This window comes from Heterodontus francisci, chromosome 2 (assembly GCF_036365525.1).
Source record: "Heterodontus francisci isolate sHetFra1 chromosome 2, sHetFra1.hap1, whole genome shotgun sequence".
In the NCBI taxonomy this organism is placed as follows: Eukaryota; Metazoa; Chordata; class Chondrichthyes; order Heterodontiformes; family Heterodontidae; genus Heterodontus; species Heterodontus francisci.
The window spans coordinates 163429858-163454649 of record NC_090372.1 but is presented as its reverse complement, the minus strand read 5'-3'; the positions used below and the strand labels follow the sequence as shown (position 1 = coordinate 163454649).

Genomic DNA, 24792 nt, shown 5'->3' with positions numbered 1-24792 from the left:
TGCAGAACACCGATGTGCCCCGGCTGCACAAAGAGGTGGCCAGGCCCAGAGTGGGGCCTGAGAGTCTTGTCAGGATACCATTAACATCAGCAATTATCTGATTAAGGCTCGCTTCGGCTGAGTCCCTCTGACACAGGAGCAATGGTATGGTCTGGAACTCGCTCTATGCTGCCTGAGCTAACACTTCCATTGAAGACGCAGCCTAGAACATGTAAACTCTTACTGCCAATGAAGGGTGCACATCTGCCCAGAGGTTTCACCGTCACCCATAGATGGGCCCTTGCTTGCCTTCCCCATGTCCTACTTCTTTTTGCGTCCCACCATTGATAAAAAGAGGCTCATACATCTGGTTTCATGTGTCGATATTTATATGACATTCGTAAAGGTTACAGGTAGAAGACACCCCAGTGATCCACTCAGTGCTCTGCCTGACGCGCTCTAACACTTTTTTTTAAATCTATGCGGTGCTTCCCTTGTGACCTCAGATGAGATGGAGGTAGAACCACCACTTGTCTCTGCCTACAGCTGAGATGCACGTGGCGGTTGTCCTCATTGTGAAGATGCCAGTGGGGGCACCTTCAGAGTCTGCTGCACTGGTGTCATTTCAGAGGCAGCTTCAGTCTCTGGACCCTGCTGCACAGATGCTCCCTCTATCAGAGGGGCCAAGCAAGCCGATGATGACAATGGCACACCATGAATGGTGGCACCCTCATTCTCCTCAGTGACCGCCACAGGCTTGGCTGGCACTCTGAATGGCTGGAGGGGTGCACCAGCTGGGGCACAACTGGCATCCACTTCAAACATCTCTGCGCCATGGCGCCATTGACTGGTCAAAGCTACAGAGTGTGGAATGCGTCCTGTGAATATTAGTGCACAGTTCTTTGAGTGTTGTGGCATGTGGCTCTCCATGAGGTTGGCAACTCTCTCCATGGAGGAACTCATTCACTCAAATCTCTGAGTCCTATTGGCGTTCATGAGCTCGATAGACTCCTCCATTCTCAGCCCATGACCCTGCACTGCCTCAGGAAACTGACATGTGGGAGCACATCTGTTGCTGCTAGTCTAGGTAGAGACTCCTTTTCTGTGACTCCTGAGGCTCTGCATCTGTGTGCAGCTGAGCAGGGCTCTGTCTGTCCTCCAAAATCTAAGGGGGACTGCCCACAGCTGCCTCTGCCTCTGGTGCCTCCTCCTGTACACTCATGCTGTACTCATCACCCAGTGCCAACCTAGCTAACCACGCACGAGGAACAACCGAGGTGACTATATCTGCACAGATGCAGAGTGTGCTTGTAAGGTGTGACAGTGCTTCTTCTGAGCTCTGCTGTTGCTGCACTCGGCCCGGTGATGGTGAGGGAGTTGGTCTCATTGCCTTGATGTCTGCACCTCTGGGAGACACAAGAGCACAAGAGATCATGAGAACTAGCTGTGGAAAGCAGAAGCCTCTACAGTGCTACGGCTTACCAATGCAGCTTAGTTTTTGCAATGCTATGGATGGGGTGGACTGCAATGCACCCCTTAATGAATGCATTGCATTCTCTAATCACCATCTCCACCAAGGATTCCCATTTCATCTTGCCTGACTTCCTCGTGGTTGGCGAACCTGGCAATGACCATGGCCCCCTTCTCCATAGTGGTGGTAACGTTTTGGTAGGGAACCCCTCCTCCCCTCTGGGCCCTCTTGTAGGCATTATGAGCCCGTTTCTCCTGCAAGGACAAAAGAGAGCATGATAAGGCACTGCTGGCCTCTATTGCCAATGCCAACTGTTCCAATTCAATAGAAGCTGCAAGTTTCAGTGCTGGCAGGTCCTCAGCAGCACTATGGCTCTGAGCCACTCTGAGGTGGCATTAAGTGCCCTGGGCACACACTCCTCCCATGTTCAGGAGCAGCATGTGTCCTCAGGCTCTTCAGCTGGTGTGTCTGCTAGAGGGCACATTCCAAGAAGCCTGTCCTGAGGGTTGGGGGTTGCACTCATCTTGCCAGAGCATATCAGGCCATTAAATCTCTCTTGACACTGGATCCAGTTTCTGTGCATCGTGCTGCTTTTGCTGACTGCATTAGCTATCTCCATCCAGGGCTGCTTAGTCTGGGTGGTGACCTTCTCCTGCCACCCTCCGGGAAGAGGAACTCCCTCCTCCCCCTCCACGAATCGAGAAGGACATTCAGGTCCACATCCGCAGATCGAGGTGCTGCCCTGCCCCGGGATCCAGGCCTCTGCCTCTCCTGAGACATCTTCCAAACTGAAGGTAAAGTAGTGAAATAGCAGCCACCATGATGGCATCCGTAGTCTTTTTAAATTGGACCCTCACTTGAGCATCACACCTCGGTTCTACACCCCCCCCCCACCCGCAGCTGCATCTCCGGGCCAATTAAAGGGGCACCCACGTCAATATTGGGCCGGTGACTGTTTCCCCCTGGGGGCAGGTTCAGGACCCGAAAATGGTCCTGACTTCAGTTTCCTGCCCCCAGAAGGAAAATCCTGCTCCACTACACAGTAGAAACAGACCAGATTTGACAACAAGGGAACAAGTCCATATTACAAAACCAATAGAATTAGGTCTGTGGTATAATTAAAATACAAGTAGGCTTCAAATGCAAGATCCAGAGGTCAATCTTTTCATCCAACACACAGCTCTGACTATCAGTTTCAAATGACTGTAAAAAAAGTATTTACTTAAATATTACAAACATATAAATTGTTGGAACTTTAAATGATGCGTCCTTACTTCTTCATGAAGTTTCTTTAAGAAGGCAATTTCATCCTGCAATGCATCGATTTTGCGTTGCAAGTCTGCACATGCCAGAGTCGCTTCATCCACATCCTGTTGGACAAAGAATTGTATAAAAAGTAGTTCAAAAGGAAGTCAAGTAACATCTTTATAAATTTATTTTTGGAGCCGTTACAAAAGTCCATAGAGAAACTCTAAATCCCATTACAGTTTCCCTGAGATTAAGCAAAGTGACTTCAGCGACACCTCATTATGAATTTTCTGGACCCGGAAATGTTCCAGGCCTCAGGTTCCCGACCCCACACTGTGTCATCGCCAGTGATGCAACAGAATTTTCAAAGTATTAATTGGCCCTGAGCTGAGTTCAGTGTGGGTAGGAGGGGGGAAGCTAAGGACAGAGGGATAATTTAAAAGGCAAATGGCAGCCATGACTGGGCTTGCCATTGCCATTGCTTTTGGAAATGGATGAGCAGGGAGAGTAGAGGTCCTGCGGTTGTTTGGGCAGTCATCCCGGGGCGGATTTGCATTTTTCGGTTGCCTCCCTTGAGGCCCTGATTGAGGCTGTAGCTGACAGGAGAGCTGTACTCTTCCCTTCATCCAGAAGAAGAGCTCCAGCGAGCCAGACCAAGCAGGCATGGCTAGAGATGGCCATGGATGCTGGAAGCCTCACTTTCCTCTCGAGACTCCAAACACTCTCTCCTCACAAAATCAATCCTCTCAGCTCTAGTGATGGCAACTCTGTAGCACTGCATGAGCAACTGAGTTTAAATCTCCTCTTTTATACAACCTCTTCACATTGCAGTCATGAGCACTAAAGGCTCCCCGCTGTGTTCCCGACAGCTATGCTCAAATGTGTCCCAGACCCTGTGTGTTCCCCGTGCTTGCTATTTGAAAATTGCTAACTATTATTCCCCATACTCCTAATGAGCTCCACAATGAACTCAACAAGCAATTAATTGGAGGCGTGCAGGTTGTCAACTTCCCCCTTACTCACTCCCTTTAAAAATCTAATCGCGTCACAGAGGCGTCAGGAACCAGCGACATCTTCTGAGTGCGTGATTTTCCAGGCCTGCCTGCACCTGAACTCACCCCCACGAGTGACTGAAAATTCAGGGCCTCATCTCAAACCCCTCAACATAACCAAGTAGCATCACTGGCCGATTCAAACTGTTTATGGAGATAATTTAAAATAGGAAGATACAAAATAATATGAAAAGCATAAAAAGAAAGCAGACCAAATGAAGTTCAAATAATTTGCAGTTTAAACAATATCTTTGCCACAGTCCCACCTTCCCCTACCTGTCCCCAATACACTCATTTATATTTATTTAGGAAATGTCTCAGTTCAGTTATATGCATATAATGAAACTTGAAACAAGAAGGTGTTGGGAGAAAAACAAGAAGTATATTATTCTAACATCCTTAACATCTTTCCATATAGTTTCCTTCTTAATCTTCTAGGTTGCACTTACCACTCAATGAGGGTAATTTTTATTGTAACGTTAAGATACCATGCACTGAGTGTAACGATTTTTTGATTCATTTGATAAAGGGTATCTGGAGGAGGAAGATCTTCCATTTATGGTCAGGACATGTTTCCTCTAATCTCCCTCATGCTGATGTAACCCAAATTCCCTCTGCTCATTCCTGTGTGCATTTTGGAGCTGCACTGGACCTGAGCACATTACTTCTATCCCTCTTTCAGCAATTCTTTTCTGCCTCGTCCCTGTCCTGTCACCCAGTCATGTCACCTTTGTGTAATCAATTAAAATAGATGATAGTTAATTGGCAACCCGTTCCACATCTCTCTGAATTTTTATTTCCATTAACATCATGGGTGTTGTGCCAAAAGAAAATAAACATATGATTTCAATTCGAAGCTTTGATTTTAACTGAGGTTAAGTGTCAAGCACTGGGGGCAAGTGGGGCCAGCATCAGACTTTTCCAGCTCACCCACTCCTAGCTGGGTATGCTGAATGGGAAGGATATCGAGAAATGAGGTCGGGGTAGTTGGGATGCTGCATGTAAGGAGATAGTGACAGGTACCTCAATGGGCCCTGTGGAGAATGCAGAGAGAGGCACTGAAGTAACTGTCGGCTGATCCAAGGGGCATTTAAGCCTCTATTGGCAGCAAGTGTACAGGAAGGCAGAGGAGTAGTGATGAATTTGGGTAGGGATGGGGGCAGCAAAGCATCCAAGAGGATAGAAAAGAAAGGTAGTATGACTGGGTGACAGGAAGGGGACGAGGCAGGAGAGGATTGCTGAAAAAGGGATAAGAGTAATGTGCTTGGTTCCAGTGCAGCTCCAACATGCACACGGGAATGAACCGAGGAAATTTGGGTTACATCAGCATGAGACAGATTAGAGGAAACATGCCCTGGCCTTAAATGGAAGATCTTCCTCCTTACTCCAGGTGCCCTTTATTAAATGCACAGTATCTGAACATTACAATAAAAGTACAGTATCTAAATAACCAACCATCAGCCCTGATTCAACAACTGCTGCCATCATTAAAGTATGACCTAGAAACTCAACAGCAGTTGTCCCTTTTTAAGTGAACCTTCCTCTGAGGGCTCAGTCAGTAAAGGCACAGATCCCTGGTCTCCCTCATTCCCTGATGGTTCACTGGTAAAGATCTTAATTAGTATGTAACTCTCTCTCAGTTGGTTTCTATCTCTCTCAGTTAGTGTGTAGTTCTCTCAATTTCAAATTTCCAGCATCTGCAGTATTTTGCTTTTATCTCTCTTTTTCTTAGTGTGTAGCTCCCTCCTGGTCAGCGGGTAGCTCTCTATCAGTCATTGTGTCATTCCTCTCTTTTGATCAGTGTGCAGCTCTCTCTCAGACTCTGCAGCTTCTCCTGGTTGGTGTGTAGTTCTCTCCCAGACTGTGTGTAGCTCTTTCTCTCACAGTCGATGTTTAGCTCTATCTCTCTCAAAGTGTATAGATCGCTGTGTCTCTTGGTTTGTGTATAGCCCTCCTTTAATTGGTTTGCATAGATGTTTTACCAAGCTTTTATATCTTTAAATCAGCGTCCTGCACTCATCTATTTGGCTTGACTAGAAGGACTAAATTACCTGGCCCTTCTTTGCAGGCACAATTAATGCTGCTCAATCTAATAAAAACAACATTGAACAAAAAGGTGCCATAAGAAGCAAACAAGTGTACAAATTCTGCCACTTTATGAGCTTCTTCAGCCTTGGAGTTTTCCTTGTGCTCATTCCAAAGGGATAAGGGAAAAACACCAAATAAAAGCAAAATACTGCAGATGCTGGAAATCTGAAGTAAAAACAGGAAATGCTGGAAATACTCAGCAGGTCTGCCAGCATCCATGGAGAGAAAAAAAGTTAACGTTTCAGGCCAGTTCATCAGAACTGGAAAAAGAACAAACCTGGGGCAAATCCCATAGAACTGTGCTAGGTGTTTAGTTATATATTTTGCATCGAACCTGGGTCTTTAATAAGGCCAAGTCACTAATATGGCAAGAATACTCTGATTGCACAATTGCAATCTAGGAGAAAATGGATGGTATTTTCCCTTTCCATTCGTCACACATCTGCTGTCTCGGGAGGCGCAGAGAATTTATCCCTATATGCAGTTTGAATCATTGGAAACTTTCTTTGCGCTGTATTATTTCAGCACTTTCTAATGTGTTTGTGTTAATTTTTTGTTCGTGTTATTTTAATACAGTCATTAACCTGTTTACTTTAATGACTGTTAAAATAGCACAGGCCAGATATTAATGCAACCACATTAACCAGTACACTTACAAAGCGTTGATGAAGAAATTCAGCAAATTGGTGATTTTAACAATTAATTTGTTTAATAACTATATGATACTTGCCAATTCCTATTCGTACCTCTCTAAAATCTGACAAGTTATTTTCTGCTTCCTCCCGTTGTTGTATTTCATTTGTCAACCTGGAAAGAATGGTTCAGATGATGAATTGAAGAGCACATGACAGTAACATGTCAACTACTAATATATAGTCTGCAAGTTCCACCAATCTAGGTGTTTGTAGTTGAAGGCTGTGTTACATTGGGCTTTAATTTTGCTGGAGCGGGGCATCTCATTGTGTGCCCTGTTGGATTTGTTTGTGCATGTTCAGGTATTAAATGTTTTTCCCAAAATTTTGCTGTAAATGCGAGCTGATATCAGAACAACTAAGTGGAAAAGGGCATCTGGGGTCTTGATGAACACTGGGAAAAAATCCTTAAACTATTGAGATTAAAGGATTGAGAAGTAAACAGAAGAATGATGGAGAAGGTGGATGAATTAGAGTAGGTGAATTAAATGCCAGATCAGGGACAGAAAGAGGAATAAAAAGGGAAAGAAAGAGTGGACCAGGAGAGAGAAAAGAGAGTCAGAAAGGAAAAGAAAAAAAGAAAAAAGAAATGTAACATTTTTATAATCTCTAACAATTCACTACCTGAAGAAATGAGTGTCCACATTTTTAATAGTTCATCACCTGGGCAAAGGAGGTTAATTGATATTCATTAACAATGATCACATTGTAAAAAGGGTGCTCATGCTGTTAATTACTAGAAATTATCATCCGTGGCGAGTTTTATGTTCAACTAATATAAATACAGCAACTTAATGAAAATCACAGGGAGGTTAAGGGTAAGATGCCTTTTTTGCAAAGCTAATGGCAAAGCAGTGCAAATTAGCTAGAAATTTCTGGCAATTCACAATTCATGGGGTACCTCTTCCTCACCACAAGTTGCTGGTCAATTTGCATATTGATAATGGTTTGTGTCATGCACACACCACTATTTCTCAGCAAATTTCAGCCCATTATATTCTTATGTTATGGAGAAATGATGGGAACTTATCTCAGCTTCAAACAGACTAGATGTCTATTTTTGAATAGGTTTGATGATACTGAGTTAGAATCCACTTGCAAACAAGCTGGATCTTTAAAACAAAAATTACTGACCCATTGAGTATCTGCAGAGTTCATTTCTGGTAAGTGAGTTTAACAGATTTAACAAATAGAAGGAAGCTATTTAAACTCTATTTAATTCAATGGAAAACAAAATTGGACAGAGTGTTAAACAGGTTGGCTATGTTTTGTGATACCAGCCAAGATGAGTTTAACACCACAAATTCTTTGCTCCACTTAGGCAGTAAACTATGGAAATCTCACTGTGTATAAATCTATATCGGAAATTGAAGTCCTTCAATAGCTCATTGAAAATATTCATTATTCAGTGGCAACATTATATTCCTGAAAATTATTTACCTGACAAGCTAATATTGTTATATTTATCTTTCCAGGCCATATTTTAAGCAATGACTATGCTGTACCACTTGCACACACTGGGTGGAATTTCAATTCCAGGGTCGTGGCTCTAACATTGTTCATAACCGGGTTCCCGCCCTTCACTGCATTGGCAAACACGCATTGCGATTTCAATTGAACATTCACTTAGTTTTTTTTTTATTCATTCATGTGATGTGGGTGTGGCTGGCTAGACCAGCATTTCTTGCCCACCCCTAATTGCTATTGCCCATCCCTAATTGCCCTTGAGAAGGTGGTGGTGATCTGCCTTCTTGAACCGCTGCAGTCCATGTGAGGTAGGGACAACCACTGTGCTATTAGGAAGGGAGTTCCAGGATTTTGACCCAGCAACAGTGAAGGAATGGCGATATAGTTCCAAGTCAGGATGGTGTGTGACTTGGAGGGGAACTTGCAGGTGGTGGTGTTCCAATGCATTTGCTGTCCTTGTCATTCTAGTTGGTAGAGGTCACAGGTTTGGAAGGTGCTGTCTATGGAGCCTCAGTGTGTTACTGTAGTGCATCTTGTAGATGGTACATACTGCTGCCACTGTGCATCAGTGGTGGAGGAAGTGAATGTTTGTGGATGGGGTGCCAATCAAGCAGGCTGCTTTGTCCTGGATGTGTCGAGCTTCTTGAGTGTTGTTGGAGCTGCACCCATTCAGGAAAGTGGAGAGTATTCCATCACACTCCTGACTTGTGCCTTGTAGATGGTGGACAGGCTTTAGGGGGTCAGGAGCTGAGTTACTCACTGCAGGATTCCTAGCTGCTGACCTGCTCTTATAGCCACGGTATTTATATGGCTACTCCAGTTTAGTTTCTGGTCAATGGTAGCCCCTAGTATGTTGATAGTGGGCAATTCAGCAATCATAATGCCATTGAATGTCAAGGGGAGATGATTAGATTCCCTCTTAGGGGCAGCACAGTGGCGCAGTGGTTAGCACCGCAGCCTCACAGCTCCAGGGACCCGGGTTCGATTCCGGGTACTGCCTGTGTGGAGTTTGCAAGTTCTCCCTGTGTCTGCGTGGGTTTTCTCCGGGTGCTCCGGTTTCCTCCCACAAGCCAAAAGACTTGCAGGTTGATAGGTTAATTGGCCATTATAAATTGTCACTAGTATAGGTAGGTGGTAGGGAAATATAGGGACAGGTGGGGATGTTTGGTAGGAATATGGGATTAGTGTAGGATTAGTATAAATGGGTGGTTGATGTTCGGCACAGACTCGGTGGGCCGAAAGGCCTGTTTCAGTGCTGTATCTCTAATCTAATCTAATCTAAATCTAATCTCTTGCTGGAGATGGTCATTGCCTGGCACTTGTGTGGCGCGAGTGTTACTTGGCACTTATCAGCCCAAGCCTGGATATTGTCCAGGTCTTGTTGCATTTCTACATGGACTGCTTCAGTATCTAATTGGCCCAAAGTCGCATTTGCTCTCCAATTAGTGGCAGTGAGCACGGAAAGGAGGTGGAACACAGGAAGAAGCAAGCCTGATTTAAAGGGCGAACAGAAGCCATTGCTATGGTTGCTATTTGTTTCAGTAATGGAAGGAGAAGCTGAGCAGAGGGCAGTGGATAGGAAGGGCCCTACTGCCCCGGCAGCCCATTGTTTCACAGACAACTCACTTGAGGTGCTACTGGAGGTGGTCATATCATGGGGAAATATCCTATTCCCTGCCAATGACATGAGAAGGCCTGCAAGACTGACTAAGACGGCCTGGCTATAAAGGCCTGGCTGAAGGGGTCTCATGAGGTCAGCAGCAGAGGAGAGGTGAGGAGAAACTGGGTTCAGTGCAGAAAATGTTTTAATGACCTGCTTAGGTTTGGCAAGGTGAGCCAAAGATAGACCCAGATGGCGTGCCTCCTAGTCACCAGTCACCAGAATTCAAAAGAGAGGGACATCCTGAGGGCGCTTAGAGTTCTCCTGACCATAGGAGATATGTGTGCACGGCAGCACTGATGACCAATAAGCATATTTTATAACCCTAGTGCTATTGGACAGTAGGCTACAGTGAAGACTGCAACATCTTATGCAAATGAAAAGCTTTAAGTGGTGAGGGAGAGGGGCATTGTCCTAATGGTACCTTTCTTCACCTCACAGGCTGAACTGGAGAACAACGCCATAGAGAGGGAGAGGGCACATTTGGATGTGGAGTGTCCCAGCTCGCGTCACTATTGCATTTTGAAGAGCTGGCCCCTGATCTGTCCAGAGTGGCAAGCCACCGGGACATTGAAGATGAAGCAACAGGAGTCCATCATAGATAGGGTGAAAAGATCTCAACAACTCTCGGTTCAGGGGATGCATAGCAATCCTCCCAGTGTAATGAGCTATCAATGAAAAAGCTGTCATCTCATTATTTTAAGCAGCAGAAGCATCTGTTGACTGTCTTGATCTCTCATCACCACCTTCTCTTATGCCTCCAACAGGGACAGCTGCAGACGGGGAGGAGTTGACACACTGCCAACATGTTCTGCAGATGTCAGAGGAGGAAGAAGCATCAGAGTTTGCACCATCATATCTTTCTTGCGCACCCTCCACCATTACAGACACTCACCTCAGTTGATCCTTGCATGGTATTAGAAGCGGTGGCACAGGATGAAGTATCAGAGCAGGAGGATATGGGGGAGGCAAAGTTGGCTGTAAGCAATCCCTCTCGGAGGATGGAGGACAGGCACAGCCCCACTCAGCAGGGTGGAGATGCAAAGCCTCAGGTGTCATGAAAAAGTGGCTTTACTTGAAGAGCCAGTCTGAGATGTGTGCCCATATTTCAGAGTTACCTGAGGCACTGAGAAGTCATGGGATGAGAATGGAGGAGTCCACAATGTCTCAGTGCTTTGACTGCATGAACTTCTTCATTGAGAGAGTGGCCAACCTCATGGAAAGCCATAAGCAGCATTACTCGGAGTGTGCGCACGAACAGTACACTCACATGCACGAAATACATGCCATAGTCAGAGGCACAAATGACACAAAGCATGGAGGGGATGCCATCTGCGCCCCAGCTGGTGGTTCCCTCTAGTGATCAAGGGTTCCATGAAAGGGCTGAGAAGGTGACAGATGGTGATGGGGGGCAGGGTCATCATCATCCGCCTCCATGGCCCCTCTGACGGAGGTAGCATCTATAGAGTTATGCCTTGTGACAGAGGCTGAAGTGATGCCTTGTGACAGAGGCTGAAGTGATAACAGTGCAGCAGCCGCAGGAATTGCCCCCACCCCTGCACCTCCACGACAAGGCCAACCACCATGGGCATCTCAGTTCCAGACAGGCACTAGTGCCGTCTGCCATGGAAGGAGCAACTCATAGCAGTGGCCGTCAGTGGAGGCCACCACGTCGATGATGTCATTTTGTGCGTAACTTGGGTGTTTCTGTTGTAAATTATGTCAAACTGTCATGCGATATAGACTGGGCACGTTGTGGCACAAAGGCAAACTTGTGTGTTTCCATTTCATCATGGTGAAAGGCAGAAGAATAGAAAATAAGGGTTAGCAGAGCAAAGGAGTGTGTTGGGGAAGATTGGTCAGGTGGAGACTCTGGAGCCTTGCAGTTTGGACCATTGGAAGGTTGTTGACATTTGTTCTTAACGAATGCTTGCTCTCACTCAGGTGAATGAGATACTCATCTCCAAATATCCTGCACAGTGAGTATCACTCAGGTGAAATGTGTCTGGATCAGAGTGGGTCTACTGTCCTTGCCATCCTGATGAGTGATCTGCCTCCTGAGCCTACAATGGCAACAGCCCTCCAAAACAGGGGAACTCCTATTCTCTTTCTGCCTCCTCCTCCTCCTTGTCTTCTTCCTGCTCTTCTTCCTTCTCTGAGGAGTTGTGCAGTTCAGCGCTTCTCCCTCTTCAAGGTCCACACCTCTCTGGGGGGCCATGTTATGAATTACGCAGCAGACCACCACAGTGCATGAGACTGTTTGAGGGAATGGACTGGAAAGCATCACCTGACCGGTCAAGGCACCTGGACATAATCTTCATGAGGCTGAGGGCCTGCTCAATGATGATCCTTATGCACAGGGGGAATCAGTTGTAACATTTCTCAGCCTCCATGACAGGGTTTCGCACCAGTGTCATCAGTCATCTCTTCAATGGATAAGCCTTGTTCGCTAACAGCCATCCACGGATTTCCAATGGCTCCGTGAAGAGCTGCAGCTCCTATGATTGCCAGAGGATGAAGGCATTATCGCAGCTTCCAGGATAGCGTGCACACAGCTGCATTGAACTCTTTCTGTGGTTGCATACCAGCTGAATGTTTAGGGAGTGGAATCCCTTCCTACAGAGGAACCCTCCTGGCTGGTCAGTTGGTGTCTTGATGGCCACATGGGTGCAATCGATGATCCCTGGCACCTGAGGGAATCCAGTGAAGGAGGCAAATCCAACTGCCTTTTGAGCTTGAATGCCTCTATCCAGCTGGAATTCAATGTAATCCTCTGTTCTCTTGAACAGAGCATCCATTAGCTGTGTGATGTAATGATGTGCAAGATGTCACCAATGTCTGCTGCCAAATCTTGCAAGGAGTTGGTTGCAAAAAAAAGTGCAAGGCCACTGTGACTTTTACAGCCACGAGAAGGTTCCTGTGAGCACTCGGCTGATTCTCAGTGAGAACATACAAGTCAGCAATCATCTGCCTGGAAAGGTGCAGCCTTCTGCAGCACTAACACTCCAACATGTCCAGGTAGCTTCTCCTTTGGCTGTGCTGAAGGTATCACCTTCATTGCCTTCCTGCCCTTCATTAGTCACCCCTGCACCCTTGTTGTCCAGGGATCTACCTCTGCTCCTGCAGATGCAGCTCCTCATGACTAGTCGATCCTATCTCAGAGTAGCTTAATCCCGTTTCCTTTTATGTCCATCCTTCCTTTCAGTTGGCATGTGGAGTCTTCCGTAATCACCCCCGACGAACCCGTGAAGCCTGTATGCAGAAAGACCAGTCCACCCCCCAAAGCCGCCCGCGCCCCCAATACTCTTGTCCCCAGTGAAGAAGTGTTACAGATAATTCTCCTGAAGCTGTACAAATGGTTGCCTGTGAATGAGGGCCTTCTCTGAGCCTTCCCTATTTAATGGTGCCTTTTGCTGCTGTCCCACCATCCTGACTCACTCCCTGCTGAATTACCGCCTCCTCCTCCCTGTCGTGGTTGAGATCCTTCATGGATCCCATACCTTAATAAGAAAATTCCAAACTGGCCCTTAATGAGCTGACAACAAGCTCATTAACAACCTTTACTAGCATTTATACATTTCGGATGGGTTGTCTCTTCCTGGTCTCCTCAGAGCCTTTCAGCATTACGGTTTCACATTGCGAGACTGGCACGTTGACCTGAGGGGCAGGTTTAAACCTCTGTTCCGTCCTCACATTTAAATAAAAATCTTGACCAGTGTTTCAATTGATATATCTACTTTGTTTAGAAGTGATGGAGTGAACAGAATGTAATGTAGTATTTAATTAGTATTAAATGTTAATTGTATATTAATTGTGCTTATTTGTATGCAAGTGGTGGGCATTCACTTGAGCCCCTATACATAGACACAGACTGAAACTGTGGTTGTTGGGTTGGAGGTGCATGTTTGTAATGTGTATCTCTGTAAATAAACACTTATCAAAGAGCGTAATGGTTGACATCAGTTCTATCCTTTACTAACTGGCTTTCAGGAGTATAATTATGGTAGCAGAGGATGGTTGCATAAAGGTGAAGGTTCAAAATAAAGAAAAAAAAATTTAGACAGAAAACTACAATCCTGGCAGAAAGCAAGTGTAAATTGTTGGGGTAAGGATTACCCTCTGATATTCTCGGAGTCCGAACCATATGACCATTAGAATAATGAAATGGATATGCGGACAGAGGTTATGTCCCTACCAAAGAGGAAACAAGATTTGATCTTGTCATTGTTGCTTTCTACAAGAAGTAAAATCAGAAGTATTTTGTGAGCTGGATTCCTGTCAGTTGCATAGTAATGAAGATTTGGACCTTCTATTTGTGTTCTTGGATGAAATTTACAAGAAAGATAATCTGTTTAATGCCTATGAGGCATGGTCCAAAATTGATAGCTTTCAGAAAACAGATGGTCATTCCATTGGGGAATATATCATGTACTTTAACAGATTGTATAAAAGATAGATGAAATTCACTTTGAGGGTCCCTGGCTCAGTACTAGTTGGATTGTGCTAAGTGGTCTCATATGGACAGGCTCCTGGTTCTAGCTGGTGTTTGGTTCTTGGAAAGGGAGACCTTGTTGGGTTGGATGTCTGCTGCCTTGAAAAAAAATACTGGGGAAACAGTCATTTCCTTCAGCCTTTGTGGAACAAATGGGACATTCAGTGGTGCCACAGAGAATAGAGGACTCAATGGTGAAATGTTTGCCAGTTTTCAAAACTGTCCAGATACCAGAGTCAGAAGCCAATACAATGGAAGGATCAAAGACACGTGGAATTAGGATGAAAGCAGTTTAGCAGATCTGGATATTACAGCAGAACGACGGAAACAGAACTGTAATAATAGATGAATGAATCCTAGGAAAACCCAAGGAACAGTTAATAGGTGCTTCAGGTCTGATTCAAAGTACCATTAGGCAGGGAACTACCCAAAGTGGAGAGGCTGGGTTCTCAAAATGACACATGACAAAAAGAATTTTGTGGAAGAGAATGAAGATAATGATGCATCCAAACAAATTATACTGGTCACAAGCAGTTTTAGTCTTGTGATGAATGGATTATTCACAGACTCCTTTAACTGCAATATTAGATGGTGCTTGCAATTCAAAGGTACGTGGAACAGATTGGTTAAAATGCTGTCTTGATGCACTAAATAGTGAGGATCGATGCATGGCTAAGGAATAAAAAAGTACTACTAGCTTTAGGCTTAGTGATGACAACACATTGAGGTCACTAAAGAGAGTTGTAATCCCATGTAAAATAGCTGAAGTGAGCCGTTTTATAAGTATTGATGTAATCTCTAGTGAGATAACTATGCTGTTGAGTAAACTTTCTGTGAAAAAAGCACAAATGAAACTTGACATGGAGCATGGTTTAGTTAATTAGTTTTGGAAAGTCAGTGGAACTGCAGTTGACCCAGTTAGGGCATTATTACATTCCCTTAGCAAAACTTGATGTTTCTCATCAGAGTGTTGGACAAATATTAATGACATCAGATGATAAGAATCAGAGAGAATAAAAGCAAATTGTCAGAAAGTTACACAGACTTGTCAAGGATTAAAAACCCTGCTAAAAGATGCAGATGTGATTGATGAAGACTATACGAGGCTCCTGAACGAGATTAGTGAGAAATGTAAAATCTGAAAAAAAGTATCGGATTTCTTAGGTGGTGCCCTGTGGGAGTGGCAGTGGCACAGTGGAGCTTGAACCTGTTGAACTCCCTCAGGATGACAGTATTCATGCTTCCAAAACTGCCATGTCATCAGTGCCATTGCTATTGACCATCAGCCCAGAAAGCTGCTGCCCATGCCGAGGTGGTGCAGTCCGAAGCTGGCTCTCAAAGCCCATAGCTGCTCTAGGGCATCCTGCAAGGCCATCTGCTGCCCCCACTGTGAGAGTCGTAGCCTTCCACTAGCCATGCTGCAGTCACTGGGGTAGCACTATGCAAGAGCACTAGGACAGGCAACGGCACCCATAAGACAGGCACTCAGGGAATGTACAAGCATGGATAGTTTGCTCTGTATAAGTGGATGCGTTTTTGGATAAAGATGTAATAGAAAGGTTATTATTGGTGGGTTTTAATGTAGGATGTTGGCCAAGGGGACACTGTAATGGGGTGTTCCAGATGGATGGTGAGCTGGGGAATAATGGAGCCATGGTGGTAAAGGGAAGTTTTCCCATGGGAAGCGGAGACTGAGCAGGTGCTCTCAGACAGCCCACCTGGAGCGAAGGTGTTCAAGATGCCTCCTTCTATCTTCTCATCCTCTCGAGATTCCTTCCGGATTCCGAGTGGCATTGGCTGCACCCTCATGATGATGATGCTGTGGAGGACATAGAAGACCACTCCAACATGTACTGGAGGGCTTCCCCACGCATTCCAGGTATCAGAATTGTTGCTTCAGCACGCTGATGGTCTGCTCCACAATGTTCCTGGTAGCTCCATGATTCTTGTTACATGCGCATTATCCTCGCATGGTCAGGTGGCAGAGGGGAGCCTTCAGCTATGTTTAGAGGGTAGCATTTTATCACTAAGCAGCCACCCTCTGGTTATTTTTGGAGACGCAAAGATGGAGGTAATGGCCTCACAATAAAGGCATCGTGACTTCTGCCAGGATAGGGGACTTCATCGAGATGATGTACTGTGCATGGTTGCACACCAGCTGTACATTGATAGAATGGTAGCCCTTGCAGTTTCTGTACATCTTCCCCTTGATATGGGGGGCTTGCAGTGCTACTTGCAAGCACACAATGTCTCTCATCAGGAATCCTGCTATCCTGTAAAATTATTTGTGCCTGCTCATCCTGCTTTTCCATCCTTAGAGAGAACAGAATATAATCACCTCTCTTGGCATATTTGACCTCCATCACCTCCTGGATGCATCAATGGCCAGCATACTGAGAGAGATTAACTATGTCATCTGCTGTTGACTGGAAAGTTCTGGTTGCATCGAGGTTTAATGCCACTGTGGCCTTTACAGCCATTGGCAGCACCGTTCTCACCCTGGTGTGAGGCACCAGGTTGTGTTGAAGGAGGTTGCACAGTTCCGTAATCACTCCCTTGTGAACTGAGTCACCTCAGATGGAGGTATGAGAAGCACTCTTAGAAAACCCGTGGTGAGTAGGGCCCTGTGTTGAGAGCCCACTTACTTCTCCTTCACAGAACTTCTCCTCCCTGCACACTCTGCTCCATTTCATAGAATCACAGAATTGTTACATTGTTACATCCTTTTACTATTTATATGTCTATAGAAAACTTTGGGATTCCCTTTTATGTTAGCTGCCAGTCTCTTTTCATGCTCTTTCTTTGCTTCTCTTATTTGGTTTTTCACTTACCCTCTGAACCTTCTATATTCAGCCTGATTCCTATATTCAACCTGGTTCTCAATAGTATTTTCTACCTGGCATCTATCATAAGCACACTTTTTCTTCTCAATCTTAATCTCTATCTCTTATGTCATCCAGGGAGCTCTGGATTTGTTTACCCTACTTTTCCCCTTCGTGGGAATATACTTTGACTGTGCCCGAACTACCTCTTTGACACCCATTATTCAGCTGCTGTTTTTCCTGACAACCTTTGACTCCAATTAATCAATCTGAGATCCATTCTTACCCCATTGAAGTTGGCTTTCTTCCAGTTCATTATTTTTACTCTGTATTTTTTTGTCCTTTTCCATAATCATAATCTTATGATACAATAATCACTGTCCCCTAAATGTTCTCCTACTGATACTTGATCCACTTGGCCTACCTCATTCCCAAGAACTAGGTCTAGCAGTGCCTCCTTTCTCATTGCACGAGAAACAAACTGCTGTAGAAAATTATCCTGAACACACTGTAGGAACTCTTGCCCCTCTCTGCCCTTTACACTACTGCTATCCCAATCTATGTTTGGAGAATTAAATTCCCCCATTATAACCACCCTATAATTTTTGCACCTCTCTGTAATTTCCTTGAAAATTTGTTCTTCTACATCCTTCCCACTAGTTGGTGGCCTATAGATAACACCAAACAATGTAACTGCACCTTTCCTTAGCTCTAGCCAAATTGATTCTGTCCTCAACCCCTCTGGGACTTCCTTTTTCTCCAGTAACGTAATGCTGTCTTTAATCAATACCGTCAACCCTACAACAAAAACAAAAAATGCTGGAAATACTCAGCAAGTCTGGCAGAATCTGTGGAGAGAGAAGCAGAGTTAACGTTTCAGGTCAGTGACCCTTCTTCAGAACTAGCAAATATTAGAAATGTAAAAGGTTATAAGCAAGTAAACCCTACCCCTTTTTTCCCTTTCCTATCTTTCCTGAGCACCTTGTATTCAGGAATATTTAACACCCAATCCTGCCCTTCTTTGAGCCAGGTCTCTCTTATAGCCACAGCATCATATTTCCCCATGGCAATCTGCACCTGTAACTCACCAATCTTATTAACCACACTCCGTGCATTCACATACATACACATTAACCCTGATTCAGACTTCATCACTTTCTCTGTTACTCTGATCCCACCTAATAGACCTAACATTCCCTACTCTAGTGCTATCTATCTCTCCCAGTATTCTGTGCACCTTGGTATTCCTCTCTGATATTTCCTCCTGGTTCCCACACCCCTGCCAAGTTAGTTTAAACTCTTCCCAATAGCACTAGTAAATCACCCCACAAGGAACTCAGTCCCAGCTCTATTTACATACAACCCGTCCAGCCTGTACAGGTCCCATCTTCCCTAGAGCTAGTCCCAATATCCCAACAATCTAAAGCCCTCCCTCCTGCACCGTATTTGCAGCCACACATACATTTGCTTTATCCTCCTATTTCTATACTCAAATGTGCATGGTACTGGGAGTCCTCTTCTTTGGCCTCCTTGTCTCGGGAGACAATGGGTAAGCGCCTGGAGGTGGTCAGTGGTTTGTGGAGCAGTGCCTGGAGTGGCTATAAAGGCCAATACTAGAGTGAAAGACTCTTCCACAGGTGCTGCAGAAAAAATTGGTTGTCGGGGCTGTTACACAGTTGGCTCTCCCCTTGCGCTTCTGTCTTTTTTCCTGCCAACTGCTAACTCTCTTCGACTCGCCACACTTTAGCCCTGCCTTTATGGCTGCCTGCCAGCTCTGGCGATTGCTGGCAACTGACTCCCACGACTTGTGATCAATGTCACAGGACTTCATGTCGCGTTTGCAGACGTCTTTAAAGCGGAGACATGGACGGCCAGTAGGTCTGATACCAGTGGCGAGCTCGCTGTACAATGCGTCCTTGGGGATCCTGCCATCTTCCATGCGGCTCACATGGCCAAGCCATCTCAAGCGCCGCTGACTCAGTAGTGTGTATAAGCTGGGGATGTTGGCCGCCTCGAGGACTTCTGTGTTGGAGATGCGGTCCTGCCACCTGATGCCAAGGATTCTCCGGAGGCAGCGAAGATGGAATGAATTAAGACGTCGCTCTTGGCTGACATACGTTGTCCAGACCTCGCTGCCGTAGAGCAAGGTACTGAGGACACAGGCTTGATACACTCGGACTTTTGTGTTCCGTGTCTGTGCGCCATTTTCCCACACTCTCTTGGCCAGTCTGGACATAGCAGTGGAAGCCTTTCCCATGCGCTTGTTGATTTCTGCATCGAGAGACGGCATTACCCCTGAAATAATCAAGAGTGCTAAGCCTGCCATACTCTCAGCACTCTACAAACTGCTTTGCCTGTGCTGGGACGAGGGAGCAGTACCACAGGACATGCGCGATGCCAATATCATCACCCTCTATAAAAACAAAGGTGACCGCGGTGACTGCATCAATTACCGTGGAATCTCCCTGCTCAGCATAGTGGGGAAGGTCTTCGCTCGAGTCGCTTTAAACAGGCTCCAGAAGCTGGCCGAGCGTGTCTACCCTGAGGCACAGTGTGGCTTTCGAGCAGAGAGATCGACCATTGATATGCTGTTCTCCCTTCTTCAGCTACAGGAGAAATGCCGCGAACAATAGATGCCCCTCTACGTTGCTTTCATTCATCTCACCAAAGCCTTTGACCTCATCAGCAGACGTGGTCTCTTCAGACTACTAGAAAAGATCGGATGTCCACCAAAGCTACTAAGTATCATCACCTCATTCCATGACAATATGAAAGGCACAATTCAGCATAGCGGCACCTCATCAGATCCCTTTCCTATCCTGAGTGGCGTGAAACAGGGCTGTGTTCTCGCACCTACACTGTTTGGGATTTTCTTCTCCCTGCTGCTCTCACACGCGTTCAAGTCTTCAGAAGAAGGAATTTTCCTCCACACAAGATCAGGCGGCAGGTTGTTCAACCTTGCCCGTCTAAGTGCAAAGTCCAAAGTCCGGAAAGTCCTCATCAGGGAACACCTCTTTGCTGACGATGCTGCATTAACATCTCACACTGAAGAGTGACTGCAGAGTCTCATCAACAGGTTTGCGGCTGCCTGCAATGAATCTGGCCGAACCATCAGCCTCAAGAAAACGAACATCATGGGACAGGACGTCAGAAATGCTCCATCCATCAATATCGGCGACCACACTCTGGAAGTGGTTCAAGAGTTCACCTACCTAGGGTACTGGGAGTAATCTGGAGATGACTACTTTTGAGGTCCTGCTTGCTAATTTTTTATCTCTTTCTGCAGGATCACATCCCTCTTCCTACCTATGTTGTTGGTACCACGACTGCTGGCTGTTCACGCTCCCCCCTCAGAGTGCTCTGCAGCCATTCAGTGACATCGTTGACCATCCTTGATCATGTTGCATGCACAGACGCACTGCAACAACAGCCCCCATACCTCTTGCAGACTACAGGTGACAAAATCCTCTCCTCTCCCTGAATGGATGCACAAACTCACCAACAGACCTCCAAAAACAAGCTGCAGTATTTCCACCAATTTTGCAACAGCAGAAGTAAGTCAAAAACATTTCACCTGCAAGTTGATGCCTGACCATTTAAAAAGCTTTGGTGGGGTCTTCCCTGAACAGCCAGATGCATGTTCAGCTAAGAGTAATCAGCAGAGTCATTCAGTGGATATTCTCAGAGCAAGTTTAAAAGGCGAGTGTCAAATCAGGCGGAATGGCTGATTGACTTCACATCAGACCTGTCCTTATGCTAATGGTGCATGCATGGTATGTGTAGTCCCGTGCCATTTTACGATTTCAGGCCTTGCACAGCATTAGCACCAAGGTGCTACAGAACCCAAAAACATGGCCTTAATCTGGTGTGCTGATTTACTCACCTGCTATAGAACATGCCTGATTTTCATTCCAGCAATATAATTGCCAGGGAATCCAATGGCACTTCTAGGGGGAGACTGAGGAGTCACTACTTGGTATTTAGCTCTATGTTCAATAGGAACATAGATTGAAAGATTTTAAAACTAACAGTAAATAGATTGTTCTGATGAAAGGTCACTGATCTGAAATGTTAACTTTGCTTCTCTCTCCACAGATGCTTCTAGACCTGCTGAATATTTTCCGGCACTTTTTGTTTTTATTATAGTAAATAAATTGTGTCAGGCAAATGTAATTCAATAAGCCATATTAATATCATTTCAGGAGAAAATAACAATGGGAATAGCTCTTGAGTAACCAGTATTATTTTATTCATGTGAGAAAATTAGACGAGATTTCTTTTTAAACTATCAAAGAATCCGGTTTCCTGTGGACATCACACTTTTCAAAATATCTGTTTAATGGGACAGCTGTGATGATATAAGAAAATACTGATTTATACAAGGCAGTTTCAATTTAAGTATTTGTTCTGGAGGCTTTTAAATTTTGTCTGGTTGGAAGCGGTCAACAAAATGAGACACAGCACCTGTTTGCTGTTTGTTTTCAACTAAGCCTTTTTGTGCAATCAGAGATCCTTTTCAGCAGGTAAACAAGAAAAAGTGAGTAGATTGTTAGCTTTATGAAATATTTGAAATTGACAAGAAATTATAATCACTGAAAGCTTCATCTTTTTTACCAGTTAGAAATGGAAAGAAAGTAATTTCCATCCCACCAACCACTACGCTCCCACCCCACCACCCTTTTACTTAAAAAGAAGTGGAAAGGAAAAACAAACATACTTGATTTTGAGTTTGTGGACATCATCCAACAAGTTGTCTCTTTCCACTTCAATCCTGATTTTATCCTTAGAGATCTGATCCAGCTCTTGGCGCAGTTTCTTCAGCTCCTGTTCATAGATAGACCCAGTTCTGGAATTGCCTTTGCCCTTCAGTTCTTGCAGTTCAGCATTAAGGATCTTGTTTTGTTGCTCAATGGACCTCACCTTCTCGATGTAGTTGACAAAACGGTTGTTCAGGTCAATCAGTTTATCTTTGTCATTGGTGCGGCCGGCTTTGAATTCATCGCTCATGGAATCCAGCAGGGAAAAGTCTAATGGGTTAACTTCAGCAGACATTTTGCCAGGAGTGCCCTTCTTCAGCCAACTTGAGTCAGTAGATGGGGTGGAATAGATCATTGCTTTTGAGAAGGAGCGTTGAGCTGGTGAGGATAGTGAACTTGATTTTGGCCGTGTAGTGAATTTACGGAATGAGGATTGAGTATTTGTGTAATAATTCATTTTTTTTCTTCTAGAACACAAGCTCCTACACAGCAGCACCGGACAGGTCTCAAAAGTTGCTTGATATTTCTTACTGAGGCGACACACTTCTCCTAAATGGTTTAAGATTATGTGGTAGCAGCTGGTGTTGTGACTGGCATTGCAACTAACCAATCAGGAGTTGCTAATAGTTCTTAGCAACCATCAATCATAGCTCGTTTAGACAAACCTTGTGGTTTGAGGGTATGTTGAATGTTGAATTTTGTTAAGCGGTGGTGCAAAAATTCGTTATATGTTGCATAACTTCCACTTCTGCTATTATTTGTCTTCCTGTGCAAGTTTGCACGTCAGTTATTTTAATTCAAATTACTAAAATGTAAAAAACCAATTTGCTAAAAAGCTATATTCAAATAACATCAACAAAAGTAAATATTAGCCATTATTCAGAACTATTACTGTTGATTCGTCATTGACCTGCTTCCAAATTGTATTTGAAAATGTAATGCAGAGCAAAAAATGGGCACGAATCCTTTGCTGCCATTTTGCTCCTGACAAGTATTACACACAAACATTAGGGGCAAACTGCTCCGAGAAAATGTTGCCACTACTGAATACTGAACTTCCCTTCAGGTGTTATCTCTCTTAAAGGACAGGCTGATATTGTCTTTTTAGCTTTGTAAATAAAAAATGGCTTTGCTGCTTCTGTACTTCTTGCAGTAAGTTTTTTGCACTTAATACAGTACCCTTTTCAATAGGGCTTATTCAGAGGCAGTGAGCAGAAACAACCAGAAGCCCCCTTGACAGCTATTCAAGAAATATATCTAGCTCTTTTCTAAGTCATAGACACAAGGGTGGAGAAATAGGATAACTATGGGTGGGCGATTAACTTGTGCCCTTTCCTTGCACTGCAGGCAGCACATTAAATGTGTGCTGCTTGCTTTTTTAAACAATTTCTGCAGTTCATTGGCTGTAGACATCAGCAGGGGGCCCAATGTTGCGAGTGGCTAGCTCTACTTAAAGGCAGCCTGCACCTATTAAAATGGAGGGGCATTGTAGCTGCAAGAAGTGTTGGGAGTTTTTTCAGAAGTTAATCTGGTCTCTGATAGTTTGAGCATGCAAGAAAGCATGCACCAGGATTTTCAGAAAATGCACTGGAGATCGTGGTGGAAGAAGTGGAAAGAAGGCGAGACATCCTATATCCTCAGATGGGCAGGAGGCCCTCCAGACATATGCTCAAGAGACAATGAGAAGAATTCGCGTAGGGTCAATGCCAGAAGTGTTGCTCCAAGAACATGCATGCAGTGCAAGAAGAATTTTAACGATCTGATACAAGTTGTCAAGGTGATTGAGTTCATCTTCAAATAGCATAATGGCAAATCCTAGCAAAACTGGAGTCAATGAGAATCGGGGGGAAATTCTCCGCTGGTTGGAGTCCTACCTAGCACAAAGGAAGATGGCTGTGGTTGTTGGACGCCAATCATCTCAGTCACAGGGCATCACTGCAGGAGTTCCTCAGGGTAGTGTCCTAGGCCCAACCATCTTCAGCTGCTTCATCAATGATCTTTCCTCCATCATAAAGTCAGAAGTGGGGATGTTTGCTGATGATTGCACAATGTTCAGCACCATTCGAGACTCTTCAGATACTGAAGCAGCCCATGTAGAAATGCAGCAAGACCTGGACAACATTCAAGCTTGGGCTGATAAGTCGCAAGTAACATTCACGCCACACAAGTGCCAGGCAATGAACATCTCAAACAAGGGAGAATCTAACCATCTCCCCTTGATGTTCAATGGCATTACCATCGCTAATCCCCCACTATCAACATCCTAGGGGCTACCATTGACCAGAAACTGGACTGGGCCAGCCACATAAATGTTGTGGCTACAAGAGCAGGTCAGAGGCTGGGAATTCTGCAGCGAGTAACTCACCTCCTGACTCCCCAATGCCTGTCCACCATCTACAAGGCACAAATCAGGAATGTGATGGAATACTTTCCACTTGCCTGGATGGGTACCGCTCCAACAACACTCAAGATGCGCGACATCATCCAGGATAAAGCAGCCCACTTGTTGGGCACCCCATCCACCACCTTCAACATTCGCTCCCTCCACCACTGATGCACAGTGGCAGCAGTGTGTACCATCTACAAGATGGACTGCAGAAACTCATCAAGTCTCCTTCAACAGCACCTTCCAAACCCACGACCTCTACCAACTAGAAGGACAAGGGCAGCAGATGCATGGGAACACCACCACCTGCAATTTCCCCTCCAAGCCACACACCATCCTGACTTGCAACTATATCGCCGTTCCTCTGGGTAAAAATCCTGGAACTCCCTCCGTACAGCACTGTGGGTGCACCTACACCCCAAGGACTGCAGCGGTTCAAGAAGGCAGCTCACCACTATCTTCTCAAGGGCAATTCGGGATGGGCAATAATGCTGGCCTAGTCAGTGACACCCACATCCCATGAATGAAATAAAAATCACGCTCACATACTTAGCACTGTTGTACACAGCAAGCCCAGAACTCACAGTTTAGATACCGTGGCAACTATTCAACCGTGACAGCCACATCACCAAAACATATTGTAGGATACTCAGTAAGATATTTCCCTCTTTCTTGCAG

At 45.1% G+C, this 24792-nt stretch overlaps 1 protein-coding gene across 1 annotated transcript in view; it reads right to left on the bottom strand.

Moving 5' to 3' along the window:
• The window catches only part of LOC137348120 (type III intermediate filament-like), a 44427-nt gene extending 22103 nt beyond the window's left edge, over window positions 1-22324 (bottom strand). Inside the window, exons 1-3 of the mRNA XM_068013354.1 lie at window positions 21689-22324; window positions 6585-6645; window positions 2725-2820 (exon numbers count right to left, since the gene is read on the bottom strand). Coding sequence (XP_067869455.1) covers window positions 2725-2820; window positions 6585-6645; window positions 21689-22185 — 654 coding nt within the window. The 5' untranslated portion in view covers window positions 22186-22324. The remainder of the gene's footprint in view (window positions 1-2724; window positions 2821-6584; window positions 6646-21688) is intronic.
• Window positions 22325-24792: the final 2468 nt, after the last annotated feature.